This window comes from Jaculus jaculus, chromosome 8 (genome assembly GCF_020740685.1).
Source record: "Jaculus jaculus isolate mJacJac1 chromosome 8, mJacJac1.mat.Y.cur, whole genome shotgun sequence".
Lineage (NCBI taxonomy): Eukaryota > Metazoa > Chordata > Mammalia > Rodentia > Dipodidae > Jaculus > Jaculus jaculus.
In genome coordinates this window covers 86129016-86150110 of record NC_059109.1, presented here as the reverse complement: position 1 = coordinate 86150110, position 21095 = coordinate 86129016, and the positions used below count along the sequence as shown (strand labels likewise).

The 21095-nt window shown below is 40.5% G+C and overlaps 1 protein-coding gene across 4 annotated transcripts in view; it reads right to left on the bottom strand.

The window, feature by feature from the left end:
- Window positions 1-2044: 2044 nt before the first annotated feature.
- Mcm8 (minichromosome maintenance 8 homologous recombination repair factor) overlaps window positions 2045-21095 on the bottom strand; it is a 45716-nt gene continuing 26665 nt past the window's right edge. For 3 of the 4 annotated variants that reach the window (XM_045157696.1, XM_045157695.1, XM_045157697.1), the window contains exons 13-19: window positions 17870-18011; window positions 11863-12058; window positions 9675-9894; window positions 8958-9167; window positions 7622-7698; window positions 2776-2965; window positions 2045-2328 (exon numbers count right to left, since the gene is read on the bottom strand). In XM_045157696.1, the coding sequence (XP_045013631.1) occupies window positions 2236-2328; window positions 2776-2965; window positions 7622-7698; window positions 8958-9167; window positions 9675-9894; window positions 11863-12058; window positions 17870-18011 (1128 nt within the window). In that variant the 3' untranslated portion in view covers window positions 2045-2235. The remainder of the gene's footprint in view (window positions 2329-2775; window positions 2966-7621; window positions 7699-8957; window positions 9168-9674; window positions 9895-11862; window positions 12059-17869; window positions 18012-21095) is intronic. The other variant, XM_045157698.1, reaches the window with a different exon arrangement.

The following is a 21095-nucleotide window of genomic DNA, read 5'->3' as shown; positions in this document are numbered from 1 at the left end:
CTGAGTGACAGTACGGTACTTTTAAACTGATTTTCTTGGATCATTAGCCTCTTATAATTCAAGAAATTATCAAAATTTCTAGAAGTAGACAGCAACAACAAAAAACCCTTCTGTTTAAGTCAGTCAGTTTCTTGGGGGTGGGGGAGAGAACCTGTGCATATGCATGTGTCTGTGTGTGCACGCGCATACACACATACACACACACAAACAGGCACCCATGTGGAGGTCAGAGGACAACTGTCAGATCATTCCTCACTTTTCCACCTCATGTGAGGCAGTTTCTCTCTCTGGATCCTTGTTCTGCTATTGTTCTTTGTTACACTTGCCACAAGCTTCCGCCAAGGCTTCTGGCTTTTTACCTGGAGTCTAAGGAGGGTACTTTGGTGTGGGCAGCAAGCATTTTATCCTCTGAGCCACCTCTCCAGCTAAGTCAGTCAGCTTTTATTGCTTCTAACAAAAGGTACAAATAGCTATAGCCAAATCAGACCACCCACAACCTATAATTACTAAATGGTTTTTAAAAATCAAGAATATTTCTTATTCTTGACATGAAGATTTCATGAAATTCAAATTTTAGTATTGAAAGTTTTAGGTGCATGACAGCCCAGTCTCTTTCCCACCATAAGCACCTCTTGAAAAGCTGAGTGAATGGTAGTGGATGAGGTAGCAGTCATTGTTTGTTTAATATTTTATTTTTATTATTTATTAGACAGAGGCCTCCCAGCCATTGCAAAAGAACTCCAGACACATGTGCCACCTTGTGTAGCTGGCACATGTAGGTACTGGAGAGTCCAACCCAGGTCCTTAGGCTTCATAGGCAAGTACCTTAACCACTAGGCCATCTCTCTAATCCCCCAGTAATAGGTTTGTTTTTTTTTAATTGAACGTGAACTTGTGGTGATGCTCCTGTCCCGTTATCTCTGTTCTTGTAAGGTCGGCTTGTTCCTGTGACATTGTTCTTGTACCCCCTGCCCCACATACACAGTTATAACTGAGACTCTGGAACATTCCTATACTCAATGGACCACTGGAAGCCAGCCGGGCCTGATGGCACATGCCTATGACCCCTGGGGAGGCTGAGGCAGGATACAGTAAGTTCAAGGCCCATCTGACCTACATAGTGAGTTCCAACACAGTCTGTGCTACATAGGGAGACCATGTCTTAAGAATAAACAAACAGGGCTGGAGAGATGGCTTAGCGGTTAAGCACTTGCCTGTGAAGCCTAAGGAGACCAGTTCGAGGCTTGATTCCCCAGAACCCACATTAGCCAGATGCACAGGGGGGGCACACACGTCCGAGTTCATGTGCAGTGGCTGGAGGCCCTGGAGTAACCATTCTCTCTCTCCCTCTCTCTCTCTCGATCTGCCTCTTTCTCTGTCTGTCACTCTCAAATAAATAAATAAAAACAAAAAAAATTTTTAAAAAGAATAAACAAGTAAGTAAAATCAAAACAAAAAAGAAAAGGAAGTTTTACTAGAATATATGCTCACTTAAAAAACATCATTTGCAAGAGCATGGACACACCAGGGTCTCTGGCCACTGCAAACAAGCTCCAGATGTATGCACCACTTTGCACATCTGACTTTACATAGGAACCAGGGAATTGAACCCAGGCTTTGCAGGCAAGTGCCTTTAGCTGCTGAGCCATCTTCCCAGCCTTCATCTGCTTATGTTTACTCTAATAAGACTTCTCATATGTAAGACTATAAATATTAATAAACACTGACAGGTCAAAAATATTAAGTATAAATTCACATCATTTAGATAAAATAAGTAATTTATTTTTAACTTTTTAGGGCAATTATAAACATTAATACATAACTTTACCATTTCTTTTTATTTTCTTTTTCTTTTTTTGGTTTTTCGAGGTAGGATCTCACTCTAGCCCCAGGCTGACCTGGAATTCACTGTGGAGTCTCAGGGTGGCCTCGAACTCACGGCAATCCTTGTACCTCTGCCTCCCCAGTGTTGGGATTAAAGGCGTGTGCCACCACACCCAGCTAACTTTACCATTTCTTATCTGACCATATCCAACACTGTTACTGTGCTTGTGTTTCATTTTTCAGAGACCTTTTTTTTTTCTTTTGAAGAGAGGAGTTTATTATTAAAACGGTTTTGAAATGTCAATAAACGACGGGAAGCCCTAATTTGGTAAAGTTCTTTTACATGGTTTGAAGTTGGTAAGCCTTTGGGCCCTTTTTCAAAAGGTAACCCTGGTCATTCAGCAAGTTCTTTTACATGGTTTGAAGTTGGTAAACCTTTGGGCCTTTTTTCAAAAGGTAACCCTGGTCATTCAGTGATCCAATGAAGTTTTCAAAATCAGCAACCTAGAAGCAAATACCAAGAGTCATCCCATTAATGCAAGACGCCAAATAGGACTTTTCCAGTTCCTCTCTAAAGCAGTGGTATATACTTACTGAACTTTTTATAGCACTCTCACATGGAAAGAGCCCTATACTTGCCTTAACGTAAACATTAAATGGGTAATTTTACATATAAATTCTTTGAGGTGTTAAAAGTGCAAGTACACTGGTTTTTGCTAGAACCCTATTGTAGGAAGAGTAGGTGGAATCATGTCAGTTTAACAAATGAGGAAACAGGCAGGACATTAATATGACTTGCCACAGGAACTGTCAGGAAAGCTTGGAGCCTGATTATTTCTCCTAGTTAGAAAGATGAATTTTAAATAAATTACTTTCCCTAATACGCTTCAATAATGGTTCCCTGAAATTATTACAAAAACATGATTTTTTTAACTATTTAGTTTATCATACCTGAATGTTCAGCTCTTTGGCAACCTGACGAAGTTGGTGCAATTGAAATAAATTATTGTAAGTTCTTTCAGCAATGTTGTTGAGAGCAGAAATAAATCTTTTTGCTGATGACCTATTGCTCATTCCAGAGCCATGTTGAGAGCGTTCAAAGTCTAGGTTCCCAAATTCATCAGAGTAGGTTCCTAGCATGCTTAAAGGAAGAGGAAAATAATTCAGTGTGGCACAGCTACAAAAATTGCTGTACTAGGCTTTCAGATTATAAGAAGAAAACTTTAGAAGTAGCTGTGAGGTTCAGATATGTTTATAGAATGGCCACTGTGAAATTCAGTAGGGCATGGACTATTTGGACAGTTACTACTTTTAAGAAACTACTAGCTTGGGCTGGAGAGATGGCTTAGCGGTTAAGCGCTTGCCCGTGAAGCCTAAGGACCTCGGTTCGAGGCTCGGTTCCCCAGGTCCCACAGTAGCCAGATGCACAAGGGGGCGCACGCGTCTGGAGTTCGTTTGCAGAGGCTGGAAGCCCTGGTGCGCCCATGCTCTCTCTCTCCCTCTATCTGTCTTTCTCTCTGTGTCTGTCGCTCTCAAATAAATAAAGAAAAAATATTAAAAAAAAAAAAAGAAACTATTAGCTGAGTGGGGTGGAGCATGCCTGTAATCTTAGCATTTTATTGGCTGAGGCAGAAGAATTGCCATTAGTTCAAGAATAACCTGAAATACTCAGCAAGTACCAGGCCTGCCAGGGATATGGAGACCATTCCAATAAGAAATTTGTAAATATGAAATGCATAAAAACACAGAGCTGATTAGCTACAATAAATTTCAAAACACCTTGTTTTGCTTGTGAAAAAAATCTGGACACATAAATTTACACTTCACTCGTAAAGATGTGTTATTTCCCAATGCAATCTCTGGCAAAGAAAAGGTGCTTCACAATAGGAATGAATGTTAACCTACAGTACTCCTGATGGCTAGATTCCACTTCCAGTTCTCTCTGCTTTCTCTTGTTTTTATTTTTTTTTTATTTTTTATTTTTTATTTTTGGTTTTTCGAGGTAGGGTCTCACTCTGGCTCAGGCTGACCTGGAATTCACTATGTAGTCTCAGGATGGCCTTGAACTCTCGGTGATCCTCCTACCTCTGCCTCCTGAGTGCTGGGATTAAAGGCGTGCGCCACCACGCCCGGCTGCTTTCTCTTGTTTTTATACAGAGAGAGAAAAGAGTGGGGGAGATACAGGGAATGAGAGGGACAAGAAGAAAGAAAAAAGGCACTTGGGCAGTATTAGCTGGAAGTCTGAAAACATCACTTACAGATACAACCAACCAGCTTCTAATCTAGTTCTACTGCTGATCCCATGTGGGCAAAGAACATTATGAAACCTCATAGTCAGGTTAACAGCAAAGCTGTTCTTTAAACAGGCATTAGTAACCACATATATACTGGTCACCTGTAAGGCAATGGGATCATGTTAGTGAACATAACAGATATAACCGCTGTTCTGAAGGAGCTCATAGAGATGATCTTGAAAAGTTACTAACAATAAAGCTTCATCATGTTACCTGAAATAGGTAAGAGCCTATACTGAAAGAACAAACCTTACAAAGAGAAACACAGATCCTAGCGCTGGAGAGATGGCTCAGTGACTAAAGACACTTGCTTGCAAAGCCTACCAGCCCAGGTTCAATTCCCCAGCCACCCACATAAAGCAAAAAGTGGGGGACTGGAGTGTGGCTCAGGAGTTAAGGTGATTGCTTACAAAGTCCGATGCCCTGGGTTTGATTCTCTAGTACCCACGTAAAGCCAAATATTCAAAGTGGCACATGCATCTGGAGTTTGTTTGCAATGGCAAGTGGCCCTGGAATGCTCATTCGCTGACAAATAAATAAATTATTTCTTTTCTTTTTTTGCTTTTTTGAGGTAGGGTTTCACTTTAGCTCAGGCTGACCTGGAATTCACTATGTAGTCTCAGGGTAGCTTTGAACTCACGGTGATCCTCCTACCTCTGCCTCCAAGTGCTGGGATTAAAAGCATGCGCCACCAGGCCTGGCTAATAATTTCTTTTTTAAGTGGCCACATGTGTCACCATCAGCAGGAGAGATCCTGGTGTGCCCTTACACATACACTCATGTACAAATAAACATAACTGGAAAAAGAATATAGATCCTTTGAATAAGCGTATAATACGTGATAAAACACTAAAATAGATGAGCTTTTCCTCCTGAAATACAATATATTGTTCTCTAAAGCCTTCAAAAGCAATCCAGCATATTCTTTGTTGGAAAAAGATTGTCAGAAATGCTTTTAAGTGAATAATAGAGAATATTTACCTTAGTTACACCTATTTGCCAAAGACATCCTTCCAGCAACTTTGACTCAGGAATTTTTTTTCCCCCCAAGGTAGGGTCTCACTCTAGCTCAGGCTGGCCTAGAATTTCCTATGCAATCTCAGGGTGGCCTCGAATTTACAACAATCCCCTTACTTCTGCTTCCCAAGTACTGGGATTAAAGTCATGCGCCACCATGCCCGGTTGACTTAGGAATTCTTATACCCATCTTACAGACAAAGACAGAAAGCCTTGGCAAGTGAGGTTAGATGATTTGCCAAATGTCACACAGCTAATGAGTAGCACATATGGGATTTTTAACCAATGCTACCCTGCGTCAGATTTGAAAAATACTTGAGCTACTTTCTTCCAATGGAAAAGACTCATAATAATCTTAACCCTTTGAATGTGATGTAATGCTCTTTGTCTTCTTAGAATATTTTCAATTTTACTAGAAAACCTATGTGAAATGTTTGCTAAAATAAAAACATCAACGTGAAAAATGTACAGCTACATATATACTCTGTAAACTCAGATGAACTATGTCACAGTTTAGATCTTCTTACAAAGGCTTCTGCTTCTGAGTTAAAAAAGTAATTTTATAGTTACAAAACTACATTAAGGGCAAATTTTTAGTAAAGCTAAAGACACAAACACTCTAAACTGGCAAATTTAAAGAGTGAATGGTGACTCCTAGGGCCAAGTTTAGAATTAATGTAGTACATTTAGTATATGTGCCTTCCATGATTCTGGGCTCTGGAAATGTAGTCCATACCATGTCAAGGGAAACAAGGAATGATGGTCAGTTTCTACTGTCAACTTGGCTACATCAGGAATCAAGTAAAAGAAACACCATCTTGGGTAGGTCTGTGAGGGCATTTCTACGACAAATAAACTAAAGGTAGGGGAGACACTCTCCAAGAGGGGGCAGGTCTTCCAGTAGTAGCCCATATATAGGAATTCCAGGAAAAGCAGTGTCTCTTTGCCTGGCTGCCCTTGCCCTTTGCTGGTGTGTGCATCTACCCTTGCTGTCATCCCTCCTGACACTGGAAGCCAGCTTCTTTGCTCTTCCAATGTAGACTGAGATCAGCTGCTCTCCCAGGAACCCTCCAGACCGTTAGTATCAGATTAGTCAGGGTGACAGCAACAACTAGGTTCATCAGACTCATCACAATGCAGACAGCAATCACTAGAATGTCCAGCCCACATAGTATAAGCCAATCTAAAAATTCCCCTTTATGATATATAATTCTATTAGTTTGGTGGCTCTAGAGAACACTAGCTATTAAAGACTGTGGTAATAAGGGTGGCTCTAGAGAAAACTCTAAGGATGAATTTCTCTAGTGGGCTTGGTGGCTTCTGGAGCTTGTGCTCTGGTAAGATTGGGTTGTGAGTCACTTTATACTTTAGGAAACAGAAGCTTTTAAGACTGTCCCTTGCCTGATGAACTTCATTGTGGAAACAGCTTTTGACTCTGTTTTGAGGGTGAAGGATGAATCTGCTCCTGGGGGTATCATGAAAGACACCATTTGACCCTATCAGCCATGTAGCATAGACTGATAAATGACTTATTCCTGGGTCAAGCCCTCAGTTTATGAGATTCAGAGTAAGGGAATCTGTAGTCTTAACTCAGTATCATTATCAAAGCTAGCAACTGGGAAGAAAGTATCTACAAAGTATCTACTAATAAGCCAGAACTACATTTGCCATTGCTATAGAACCACTGCACAGCATATCAGAGCACAATCCATGGCGTTTATTGCAAGGGGAAGCCAACAGACTTGCGGCAGCCTCAAGTGGGACTGTTAACCCTTATAATTTTATTTAAGTTCACAAACAAACAAACTGGGCAAAGAAACTGGTTCTGATGTGAAGCAAATCCCAGAACATCTGTAACTAGAAAACAATCTATCTATCTGTGAGGAAATAGAAATTACCTAACAAAAACATGTCAAGAAAGGAAAAAGGCACTGTCTTCTGGACATAAAATGGCATTTATGACCTAACAGGGACACTCATTATCTGCACAATATTAGGCCCTTCAATATATCATGAATGATAAAGGAAGTATAAAAAGAAAAAAAAAGACATCAAAGTAGAAAGAAGGACGAGTTGGAAAGAAGGGGTTCAGTGGAATGGGCATGGGGGAAGGGAGACAAAACAAAGTAACAGGAGGGGATTATGATCAAAATACATCTTGCACATGCATTAAAAGTAATACCAAAAAACTTTTCTTTTAAATATTTTACTTATTTATTTATGAGAGAGTGAGAGGCAGAGGAGACAGAAAGAAGGACAGGGAATGCTTGCGCCAGGGCATATAGCCACTACAAACTCCAGATGCATGTGCCACCTTGTGCATCTGGCTTACATGGGTCTTGGGGAATCGAACCTGGGTCCTTTGGCTTTGTAGGCAGGCACCTTAACTGCAAAGCCATTTCTCAAGCCCATCCAAAAAAGTTTTTAAAAGTAAAAATAATTATTAGAGTTATACTTCAATAAAAAAGCGGAAATGCATATCTTACCTGTATTTCATAATTTCAACTATGTCTTCAGCATCTTCTTTAGTGGCCTCCTCTCTCAATTCCAACCTTGCTCGTGCCTATGAATGAAAACAAGCCTGTTTAAAGTACAAAAGATACTTTTGCATTATGTGTAGTTATGTCTAAGTCCATTTATTCTATGTAGAAACTGCCTTGAGAAAAGTGGTAATATAAAAAGTTTTTAGAGCATTTTCTTAATTAGAAAGTAAAAAATAACTTATTTAAGTGAAATTAATTTTCTTACTAGCATCTTTTTCTGAGTGTTCATTTCAACAGATCTGGTTATGAAAAATACTTGGTTTTTCCTTGCTTTTTATTTTCAAATCATAATTAAGCAGTTTGTTAAAACTAAAACAGAGCTAATCAGATTTTACTAGCAAGAAACCCTTAACACCTGACCTCAACTATTTTGAACTGCCAAAGTCCTCTTTGCATTTCACAATGTGAAATTTATTACTGCTGGTAAGAAAATATGCACTATCCTTACAGACCTATCGTATGATCAAATCACATATTCAAGATATTCAATATACTACATGCTCCCATATACTCTAGAATCCCAGAATATTAGTTAACCACTTTTTAGACTCTAAGTATAAATATCATTAAGAAAATATATACATTGCTTACCAAATAATCTGCCTTATGCCTAAAAAATAAGCTGTAATATTGATTTGAATCTTCTTAAAATACTTTTATTTAGGCTGGAGAGATTGCTTAGTGGTTAAGCGCTTGCCTGTGAGGCCTAAGGACCCCAGTTTGAGGCTCGATTCCCCAGGACCCACGTTAGCCAGATGCACAAGGGGGCGCATGTGTCTGGAGTTCATTTGCAGTGGCTGGAGGCCCTGGCACGCACATTCTCTCTCTCTGCCTCTTTCTCTCTCTGTCTGTCATTCTCAAATAAATAAATAAACAAAAAAAATTTTAAAAAAACTTTTATTCATGCATTTTTAGTGTCAATAGGAAGAAAAATTGAGTCAGTAGTAAAGAAATTATACTGAAACACAACCCTTACCCCACCCCTTACTGTTTTTATTGTTTGTTTGTTTGAAGTACTTAGGGTTGGAACTAGAGCACTGCATGTGCTAGACAAGCTAAGCTATATTCCTAGTCATCTCTTTTTACTTTTGATTTTGAGACAGAGTCCTATTAAGTTACCCAGGCTGGTCATGAATTTCTCTAGTCTAGGCAAACTATCAATTTATAATCTTCTGCCTCAGCCTCCAGAGGAGCTGGCATTATTGGCCTGTGTAACCAGGGCTAGATTCTTTAAGCCAAAAAAATAAAATAAAAATGCAAAAAATAAAAATTTAAAAACCTCTGTTAGACGAATCAAAGATTCCAGCTGCCTGGTAGTGATAGGTGAGGTATTCAAGTGCTGGTTCTGTTTGCGAAGCTCCAGGTAGAACTCTTGAAGAACCTGAGCAGCCTCTGTGGAGAGTCTTGGGTAGACATACTGTCGCGCATAGCCAACGTACTTTCTCAATAGCTGGTGAGGAATGGGATCTATTGTTTCTCCATGAACCACCTAAAGCATGATAAAAAGGCCTAAGATTACAATGCCAAATTAAATCTGCTTCAATAACTTGTGAAGGTAAGTAAGACACCATAACACTCTCTAAGTAAGACAACCACTGGATCTATAGCTCTCATTCTAGATTAGATGAGTTCACGTTTATATATATTCTAGTAGCATAATGTAAATTTCTAGGGATAAATCTTTTTTTTGTTTTTGTTTTTGTTTTTGTTTTTGTTTTTCGAGGTAGGGTCTCACTCTGGCTCAGGCTGACCTGGAATTCACTATGTTGTCTCAGGGTGGCCTCGAACTCATGGCAATCCTCCTACCTCTGCCTCCCGAGTGCTGGGATTAAAGGCATGCGCCACCACGCCCAGCTTAGGGATAAATCTTTTTTGTGTTTGTGTGCTAGCATTGAACCCAGAGGCCCACACATGTTAAGCATATGCTATACCCTGATGCCCCAACCTCCATTACACACAAACAGAAATCAACTGAAAGATTAAGAAACATGTATACCTTAAGTCTTTCTGATAATGGTTTCTCAGAAACCACTTCGAGGACAGAAGTATTTGAATCCTGACTATTCACACGTGCTACTGTGGCACTGCTAACAGTTCTCTGCTTTCCAGCTCTTATAGCAATCACATGTTCAGAAAGCAAATGATCATGCTGCTCATTTGGGGTGTCTAACAGGATGAAGACCAAATCAAATCTGGAGAGCAGGGCACTGCCCATTCTAGGAAACATGAAAGAACAAACAATGATTAAAACCAAACCAGAAAGCCTAGTAATCTGTCTATTCACTTGTTTACCATTCAAATTCCATGTGAAACTTAAAAAAAAAAAAAAAAGATCAAAGTTAGAGCTGGGATAGGGCTCAGCAGGTAGGATCACTTGCTATACAAGCTGGAGGCTTAAGCCTGATCCCTAGCACCCCCATAAAAATCCTAGTGTGGCGGAGACACACACCTGTAACTATAGTTCTGTAGGAACAGAGACAGGAGAATCCCCAAGGTCCGTTACTGAGCCAGTCTGAGCAAAAGTAGAACAAAAACTGGCAGATCCAGATTCACTGAGACTTTTGTCTCACAGAAAAAATGTGGAAGAGCCATGGAAGACACCTGACCTTCTCTTCTGACTTTGGCACATATGGACATAGATGCACACATCTGCAAACATACATGCATATGCCACACATATACATTACACAGCACGCTTACAAACCGCACACATATAGGACCAAAGAAAAATCAAGCTATCAAGAAATAAAACTTTTGGATTCATTAGACCCACATGGTCTAAGAATATCATATGCACAGGAATGTTTTACTTATCCTTGGTAGGGTGAGGGCATGGCTTGTTCTCATCAAAAACAGAGTTCTTCTTTACACACTATTATCACTAGTTAGCAATGTTAAAGTTATAGCAGAGGCTAAATAGTTCTTAAGCTTTTATCTTTTGTCTCATTAAATAGTGTCTCTCTCAAAGTACCTTTGTCCCAATTAAAAACAAAAACCTAGTTTTCCTACAGAGGGCACCTACAGGCCCAGTAGGGTAACAGAGGGAAGATGCGTTGTCCAATTTATGAATCTTCCTTGAATCCATCAATCAAGGTAAGAATTCTACTTCAACACCAAAAATGAATCCAGAGTGATTTGACCAAGTCACCAAAGCATGTCAGTACTGGAAACCAGAACCAAAGACCACTATAGTTCTGAATTTTGTTCAACTAGATCTTATGGACTTTATAAAAATAGCACTGGAAGTTATTTTACTAAAGAAAAACTACGAATATACTGATATTTCTGGTGCTGATACAAAAATACCCCAGACCTCAAGGTGCAATCAGCCAGGCAGTGTGACACACTTGAGAGTGTCAACTGCTACAGGCGCAGAGATGGAGACTCCCTAAGCCCATGAGTTCAAGACCAGCAATAGGTAACAGTGTGAGCTCCTCATTAGGAAAAGAAGGTGAGGGGTAGGAAGGACATAAGGAATGGAGAGAGGGAGGAAAAAATGACATGGAAAGAGGTAGGAGGGAAGTAAGAGAGGGAGGGACAGAAATAAGCTATTTTCCTACTAGACTTCAGATTCTAACTTTTTCTGGGAGGCCTTCTTTTGTCTTCTTTTCCCTTTTGCCACACTTTCTCCACTCTGCATGGAATGAACTTAAAGAGAAAGCACACACACAGCACAAAAAATGTTTGTGAAAACAGGAGGATCGCACTATGTAAGTAGGCTACATGGTGGTCTCCATCAGTGTATACACAGCACCTCATTCTTACACTAGCTACTTCCTACTCTTCAGTCTTACTAGAGTTTTAAGTGTTCTGATTGGGAGTGCTGATAAACAAGGCTGTAAGACCCACCCACACAACAGATGTATGTACTCAGCTACTTTCTATGGGCAGGATTTCTGAAAACAGAAAGGCTAGAACACATAGAATGCCCATTTACAACACTGATAGTCATATCAAGTTGTCAACAAGAACCCATTACCCCCTCCTTTGCTAATAGTGATTATTACAGTTAAAATTTCTGTCAATCTGGTAGGTTTTCATTTGTAAGGTTTATGTCCATGTTTACATATTTATTAGTACTAGTAACTTCTGTGAACTATCCATTCATGTCCTCAGTTATCTTTTTCCTACTGATTTATAGGAAGCCAGTATTTCAAAACACATAAGCATTTGACAAAACTTACTTTAAATTCTCAGAAACTGTTTTGGCTTTATTGTAGTGTCCTCCAACTGGATTGGCAGCCGCAACAATGGAAGTTCTTGCAGGGAGGCTGCAAACCACACCAGCCTTGGCAAGACTAATACTTTGCTGTTCCATGGCTTCTAACAAGGCTTGATGCTGGTTTCCCATTTTATCAAATTCATCTATTCCACAAATACCTACAAACACAGTGAATATAGACAGAAACACCTGTCAGGTTTAAATTTTTACAAGACAAAGTATTCTACAATAAAGAATTACTTCCATCTGTTTCCACTATTTAAAATAATCAAGTGTTGGGCTGGAGAGATGGCTTAGCGGCTAAGCGCTTGCCTGTGAAGCCTAAGGACCCCGGTTCGAGGCTCAGTTCCCCAGGTCCCACATTAGCCAGATGCACAAGGGGCGCACACATCTGGAGTTCGTTTGCAGAGGCTGGAAGCCCTGGCGCACCCATTCGCTCTCTCTCCCTCTATCTGTCTTTCTCTCTGTGTCTGTCGCTCTCAAATAAATAAATAAATAAATTTTAAAAAATTATCAAGTGTCATACAACAGTGAATTATTATTTGTTTTACAGAAAATGATACATTTGTCTTATTTAAGTTTTGGGTATTATTCATTCATCGCTCACTCTCTGGTAAGGGTTACAAAAATGAAGACATGAGAACTTCAAAATGTTTAAGGACTTGAAGTATACTTCCAAAGTCATGTAAGATAAGCTATACTTACATAAGATTAGTTTCCTAGTTAGAGCATATAGTTAAAAAATTGAGTATGAAAAGGTTTCAAGAACAGGCACAATTTGAGCTAGGTCTTTGGAGACGGTGGAACAGAATGAATTGGGAGGAAAAGCACAGGTTCAAGTCAGAAGACTCAAACACGGCTCGCAGGTATTGACTGCACTTGCAGAGAAACTACTTAACCAAAAATGCCAGCACTGTTGGGCTGGAGAGATGGCTTAGTGGTAAAGGCACATGGCTGCAAAGCCAAGGGATCCAAGTTCATATTTCTCAGTATCCATGTAAAACTAGATGCACAAGGTGGCACATGAATCTGGAGTTTGTTTGCAGTGGCTAGAGGCTCTGGCGCACCCATTCTTTCTATCTCTACATACATCTTTCTCAAATAATAAATAAAGTATATTAATAAAGAAATGCCAGCACTGAGTGAAGGTTGTTTCTTTAAAAAAAAAAATTTTTTTAATTCACAAGCTTCTGGAGACCCTCAAATACCACCTTCTAATGTTCATTTTTTTTTGTTGTTGTTGTTTTTTTGAGGTAGGGTTTCACTCTAGTCCAGGCTGACCAGGAATTTAGTATGTAGTCTCAGGCTGGCCTCTCCTACCCAAGTGCTAGGATTACAGATGTGCGCTACCATGCCCGGCTCACACACTCTAATATTCTTTCTGCCACCCCCCATACCAGTTAAGAAATTATTTCTGGAGGGCTTTGCTGTGGCTAAACTCATCTGTATGTACCCTAAGGCAAACAATCCTTGGTAGCACAGAGGTAGGTAAGAGAAATAACTGCTCGTTCATTATTTAAATTTCAAGACTTAACTGATTCACTTTTTTGGTGCTGGGGACTGAACCAAAGGCATTACTAGGCAATGGAGATTTTCTTATATTCTCAAATTCACTTCTGGCTCTACTTTTAGAACTTTCAAACTCCACGGAACCAATTATCCTTTATGCTGAATTGTCTTTGTTTTCTACCTTGGTTACTCAAAGTTCAATTATGGGAATTTGCTAATTTTGTATTTATTGTGGTCATCTCAAGCCTTTCCTCTATGTCCATACTTTCTCATTTGGAGGGTCACGATTTCAGTTTCACAGGCTACTTTCATAAAAATGTTATGACATCAATTTTTTATTCCTAGTATATTCATAGTCTTCCCCTTATTTCATTAAATTCATTCTGATTAAAGTCTGGAAAAAACAAAGAGGAATTTTCACTTATTACTAGGATTAAAATTTTGTCTAGGGCTGGAGAGATGGTTTAGCAGTTAAGCGTTTGCCCTGTGAAGCCTAAGGACCTTGGTTCGAGGCTCGATTCTCCAGGACCCACGTTAGCCAGAGGCACAAGGGGGTGCATGCGTCTGGAGTTCGTTTGCAGGGGCTGGAAGCCCTGGCGCGCCCGTTCTCTCTCTCTCTCTTTTTCTCTCTGCCTCTTTGTCTCTCTGTCACTCTCAAATAAATAAATGAAAATTAAAAAAAAATTTTGTCTAGACTGGGCACTTTTATTGTGCAGACTGTTAAATTCCCTTTTCCTCCTGTTATTTCTGCACAACTGCTGTTACCTATCTTGCTTATGCTGAACAATGGCTGTTCTGTCCAGCCTATTTACTCTAACACAGTAGGAATATATATTCTTGTCATTCTTTCCCTGCTGTAATTTTGACCCACTTCTCTTTTGCAGCTATATTTTGCAGGCTAGGGTGTCACCTATATTTTAAGCTACAGACTTAGGAAGAGGAAGTGAGGCACTATCAGTGGGCTTCATGCTGCTCTTGTCCTAACCTCACTTCTGAGCGGGCTCTTCCATCTGCTGGGCATCACTCCCGCGCCTGACAGAGCCCTGCACATGAGCCTGTTCGAGCTGTTCAGTCAAGTCAACCTTCCCTGCCCTCTGCTCTTGTCCTGGCAGTACTGCACTTATCTCTTCCCAGTAGCTAATACACTTCCTCAGAGTTAGGGAAGGGGAAGCAAATCAAGCTACTCTCTCATTTGGCTGCCACTTTCCAAAGTAGGCAGCAAATATTCTCTGCAAAGAGGCAAAAGAAAGTTGTGGGTTTCACAGCCCATGTTCCCCATGCATATTCTTGGGGTTTTTTGTTCTGTATATGTCTTTAAAAACATTAAAAAAATATAACTGGCCTGGGAAGATGGCTCAGAGGATAAGAGTGCTTCTGCACAAGCACCCACATAAAAAGTTGGGAATGACCATATGTACCTGCAACCTCTGTGCTGAATGAGCAAAGACAGGAAAATCTCTGGGGCAAAGGGCAGCTCCAGGTTCAGTGAGAAGCTCCATCTCAAGGAAATATCACAGAAGAGGAATAAGGAGGACATGTGACATTCTTCTCTAGCCTCCAGAGGTATGCAAAAAGGGCATGTTCAACACATACACACACACCATGCATAAAAGTACATATGCCATACACAAGATAATTTTAAACACACCATGAAATATTAAAATCCCATTCATCTTAACAGTGCTGTGTTTACCATCACAGTGTTTACCTTATGTATCTGGGAGTAACTTAGCATCATAGATGCTACTATCTGCATAGCTTTCAATCACTTTCAACTTCATGAAAGGTTTAACAGTTTTACAATAAATATCCTTTCCATTTGCCCATCTCCCTTATATGGGACCTTAGCAAAAATAGTTACTTATGATGAGCTATATGATGACCAAACATTAATTGGGTCTATTAATTCAGCAAATATTTACTGTTTTCTACACACCAGTACCATGTCCTAAACAAGCAGGGTACAACACTGAAAAGATTAACTTCCTGCCTGTGTGATACTTGAATTATACTTAGCTTACAGACCACAGACAATTCATAAAGCAAAACACATGGAAGGTAATGATGGCTATGGAAAGAAAAGGTAATCATGTAAGGAGAATACAGTCTGCAGGTACGAAGATAGGGGAGCTTATAACTACTTATATATGATTGCATAGGACTCTCATTAGGAGTAGAACATTAGAAAAGCATGAAGGAGACAGAGAAACAAAACCTTGCAAACTATCTGAAATATGAGCATTCCAGGCAAAGGAATGGTGAGCAGACAGGCCCTGAGGCCGGAATGTGATATGCTGGTTGTGTCATGTTGTTCAAAAACAATGAGCAGCTGGGTGTGGTGGCATATGCCTTTAATCCCAGCACTAGATAGGCTGATGTACAAGGATCAAGGTGAGTTCCAGGCCAGCTTAAGCTACAGTGAGACCCTGTCTCAAACAAACAAAACATAAAAATAACATGTTCTGTTTATACAAGGTCAAAATACCTATGGAGAAAGCAAAAGGGCAACAGGGGGTAATAATGAGCTGAGAGTTAACAGAGGGACTACCCTTAAGTCTTCGGCTTCCACACTTTGAATATAACAGAAATAATAACATAACCTATAAATTTTTAAAGGATCATTCTTCTTGTTAAAGACAGTAGTAAGATGCCGAGCATGGTGATGCACGCCGTTAATCCCAGGCAGAGGTAGGAGGATCACTGAGAGTTCAAGGCCTCCCTGAGACTGCATAGTAAATCCCAGGTCAGCTTGAACTACAGTGAAACCCTACCTCAAAAAACAAACAAATAGTAGTAAGAGGGGCTGGAGAGATGGCTTAGTGGTTAAGCACTTGCCTGTGAAGCCTAAGGACCCTGGTTTGAAGCTCAATTCCCCAGGGCTCACGTAAGCCATATGCTCAAGGGGGCACATGCGTCTGGAGTTCGTTTGTAGTGGCTGGAGGCCCTGATGCACCCATTCTCTCTCTCTCTCTCTCTGTGCCTCTTTCTCTCTTTGTCTGTCGCTTTCAAATAAATAAATAAACATAAACAACAACAAAAATGTAAGAGGTGAATGTGGCCAATTAGGAGATCATAATACTAACCTACGAGAAAGATGAGAGGTGACAATGTCATGGTCTGGGATGCACTGAAGTAGATATTGTATATATTTTGAAAGAGTATTTTGGCCTTAGATATGTTAACTCTGAGAAATACATAGAGAAACAACATAAAAATTTAAAAACATATGCCTGGAGTTTAAAGGAAAATAAAGTATAGATCTTGGAAGTTTCAGTAGACTAGATAATGCTCTGAAGCAAAGACCTAAAGGCCAAAGTCCCAGGGACGAAGAGCCAGTAAGAAGGCTAAGAAGAGCAAGAACTAGAACTGACTCAGTGCAACAATTGAAGCGAGAAGAAACAAAGGACAATGTGATGATCTGGGAACCAGGGCGCTCCAAGTGTGCCTGAAGGGACGTTTGATCAGATGTAGCAATGTGCCTGACAACAGTGAATGTGGAAATAATGCAGTTGGTCGTAGTGGTAGACATCTGTAATACCAGTGTTTGAGAGGCTGAGTTTGAGGACTGCAGGCCCAAAGACATCCAGAGCTGTAAGTTACGTCCTTTCTCAGAACAAAACAAACTGCAAACAAGCCCACAACCAACAAAACAGAAAAATATAATAATAATGAAGGTCCATGGTGAAGTAAAAAGAATGGATGAACTCAGGTGGATGAGAACGTGTGCAGTGCACAGGAGCACATATCTACTGTAAGGAGTGGATGACCTCAGTAGGACGGGAGTGTGTGCAGTGCACAGGAGACATTTCTCCACTAAACCTAAGGCATCGCAAAGAGAAGCTTGAGTGGTAAAGTCCAATGTGAGGATCCTTCTTGCTGGGCATTACTAGATTTCTCATAAACTATAACAGGAAGTGTAGAGAGCTCCTTTTATATTATCTGATTAATTTCTTTTTTTTGTTTGTTTGTTTGTTTGTTTTTTTGAGGTAGGGTCTCACTCTAGCTCAGGCTGACCTGGAATTCACTATGTAGTCTCAGGGTGGCCTCGAACTCATGGTGATCCTCCTACCTCTGCCTCCCAAGTGCTGGGATTAAAGGTGTGCGCCACCACGCCCAGCTTTATCTGATTAATTTCTACATGGACCTGCTATAAGCTTCTGAAAATGAATGATATCAGTTTCAATTATAGAGTATAAACAAAAATAATAGTACTCTGTTTCTCATTATTATGTATTACTCATTGTCAACTCATTGGTTAGGACAGTGCTGTCGAAATGCCTCCTGGATGAAATAGAAATTAACTGAAAAGGAAAAGGTTACAAGATTGTCAGGTGTGGTGACGCAAGTTTGCAATTAAAGCACTTGGGAGGCCTAGGTTGGAGGATTTCCACTTGAGGCATCCTGGGCTATATAAGAAAACCCCATCTCAAGAAACAAAGAATTGCCTTTTTTTTTCTCACCTTGATCACCCAGTACCAGGGCACCAGCTTCCAAAGCAAAATCACCAGAGGAACTATCTTTTGAAAGAGTTACAGTCAGACCAGAGGTGGTTGTGGTATTACCACAGACATACACACCACGTGGAGCAACACTGCATACTGCCTATGGAAATAAAGGGTCAAAACAAGGTTTAAACAAAATGTTAAAATAATTGCTAACAGTCTAGAGGTTACTTATATGCACAGGATTCTTTTAAGAGCTTTACTGTATAATCTTCACTACCACCAAAGGAAAAGGTATTATTATATCCACTTACTAATGTAGAAGCCAAGCCTTACAAAGAGAAAGTGAGAAATTATTCAGCTTTGAAAGAGCAAAGTCAGGATCCCAGAAAAACCAGACAGTCTGACTCAGGAGTCCATGGTCATATGAATATTCAACACAATACATTTTAGGCTTCATTTGCAAGTTTTTGACCAGAAGTCCACAAGTTCAAATAACAAACCCTGAGGTAGGAGGATTGCTGTGAGTTCAAGGCCACCCTGAGACTCCATAGTGAATTCCAGGTCAGCCTGACCCTACCTCGAAAAAATAAAACAAAACAACAAAAAAAACCCCACAAATAGCAAACCCTGAGTACTAATGTTAACTTTGAAAATTCCAATGCTTCTTTAAACATCAGTTGGTAAAATGACTGCACATATGCTCACCCCCTAGCAAATATACTGTGGCAAGTCTGAAAAGCAAATAGTACAGTTAAAAGCATGTATTGTTGTAGTCAAGCACAGGCAATGTACTCCTGGCTCTATCATGCACCAATTATGTGGCTCTGGGGTATCACTGAGCATCAACTTCCTCACATATTACTCTGGATTACTCCGAGGAATAAACGTACAATGGAACCAGCCTACTTTAACTGCCCACTGCAAAATCACCCTGTATGGTCATGCACTGTCCAACTTTTGGGAATAAATTGTGTTCATAGTGTGGTCACCTCACATCAATGGTATGTTCTTTACTGATACAATGCAGGTGTACCTTGTGATGCTGCTCAATAAACAGCAATATTATTTTCATTATTTGAGCTCCTTATTAATGAGTCATTTTCCCCCTTATAGTGCTGGTGATCAAACAAAGGCATTTGCACATGCTACCAAATGCTCTACTCCTGAGCAACATCCCTAATGCCCTGTTAAGTCTTTTTAAGAAGTCTTACAATAGGGCTGGAGAGATGGCACAGTGGTTAAGGTGCTTGTACAGCTGTGAAGCCTAAGGACCCAGGTTCAATTCCCCAGAACCCACGTAAACCACATGCCCAATATGGTGCATGCATCTGGAGTTCATTTGTAGTGGCTGGCGGTCCTGGAGTATTCCCCCCATAATAAGTAAATAATAAAAGTAGTTTTTTAAAAGTGTAACAATACTCTGAGAATGGGATGGTTTACTAAATGGAAAACAGTATTGAAAATGTAAAAAAGGCTGAGAGATAGCTCAGTGGATAAAGCACTGCCGTACAGCTATGAGTACCTGAGTTCAGATCCCTCAGACTCAGTAAAAACTGGAAGCCATTGTGGCTAATCCCAGCACACTTACTACAAGACAGGAGGTGGAGATAAGAGAACCTACTAGAAGCTTGTGGGCCAGTGAGCCTGGCAAATGCTGTGGTGACCAAAAGGTCCTGCTCAAATGAGGTGAAAGAATCAAAACCTGAAAAGTTATCCTCTGTCCTCCATATGCATGCCAGGACAAATGCATGCCTGTATACACAATGTGCTACTGACACATGCAAAATTTAAAAAAAAAAGGGGGGCTGGAGAGATGGCTTAGCGGTTAAGCGCTTGCCTGTGAAGCCTAAGGACCCCGGTTCGAGGCTCGGTTCCCCAGGTCCCACGTTAGACAGATGCACAAGGGGGTGCACGCGCCTGGAGTTCGTTTGCAGAGGCTGGAAGCCCTGGCGCGCCCATTCTCTCTCTCTCCCTCTATCTGTCTTTCTCTCTGTGTCTGTTGCTCTCAAATAAATAAATAAATAAATAAATAAATAAATAAAATTCAAAAAAAAAAGGGGCTCCTATTAGTGTTAGCACCCCCCCCCCCCCGGCTCTTTTTTTGAGACAGGGTCTCAGCCCACGCTGAACTGGAACTCACTTATGGAGATTCTCCTACCTCAGCCTCCCCAGTGCTGGGACTAAAGGCATGTGCCACCATGCCCATTTCAGCATTACACTAGTTTTTAAAGATGACTTACCGCCCCTGTTTACAATGTTTAATTTCCATTACTATTATAGCTTTTCTTTCTTTTTTTTTTAAAAAAAAAGTCAAGGATTTTAACAACATTATTTAAGATCTCAGAAAAAAAGAAGAAAAAAAGGGCTGGGAGACAGCTCAATCAATAGTGTTTGCCATGCAAGCATGAAGAGCTGAATTTGGATTCCCAGCACCTACATAAACATCTGGGTCACCAGCACATGCCTGTAATTCCAGCCCTGGGAAGGTTAGGAGAGGAGGACACCAGAGGCTTGCTAGTCAGCTAGTCTAGCCAAATCAGTGAGATCTAGGGTCAGTAAGACACCTTGTCTCAAAACCTAAGGTGGAGAACAACTGGAGGAAGAGATGCAATGTCAATTTCTGGGCTCCACATGCATACACTAACACATACCATTTTTTCTCAAGGGGGCTAGAACAACAGTTAAGTGGTTAAAGATGCTTGCTTACAAAACCTGCAAGCCCTAGTACCCATGTATGCCCACATCAAGCCACATATACACTGTGGTACAAGTGTCTGAAGTTCATTTGAGCTGCAAAAGGCCCTGGTGTACCCATGTCTCTTTTTTCTCTCTGTCTTTTCTCAAATAAATAACTAAATAAAACATTTTAAACAAGAACGCAATGTTTTAAGTGAATTAAAATGACTGGCTTCACACTCAACCGCAGGGAATAAAGCATGACTCACACATAAGGTCCAGTGGGATGACAAAGTAATTCTCAATCCTGGTGGCAGCAGCCAAACCACCTGTGCAACATTACACATGTACAGGTGCTAGGTTCCAGGATGGCTTTGGCACCTTCTGAGAGCTCCAAAGGTGACCGTCACATACAACTACAATCCCCTCAGGCCCCAGACAAAGATTCATCAACCACAGGACTACATCTCACCAAAGGGCTAGGGAGCTTTGGTCTGGCCCTATTTCCACACCAAGTGGAAAGGAGGAGGTTCATCCGTAGAAAGGACAATGTAGTAAGCTAACC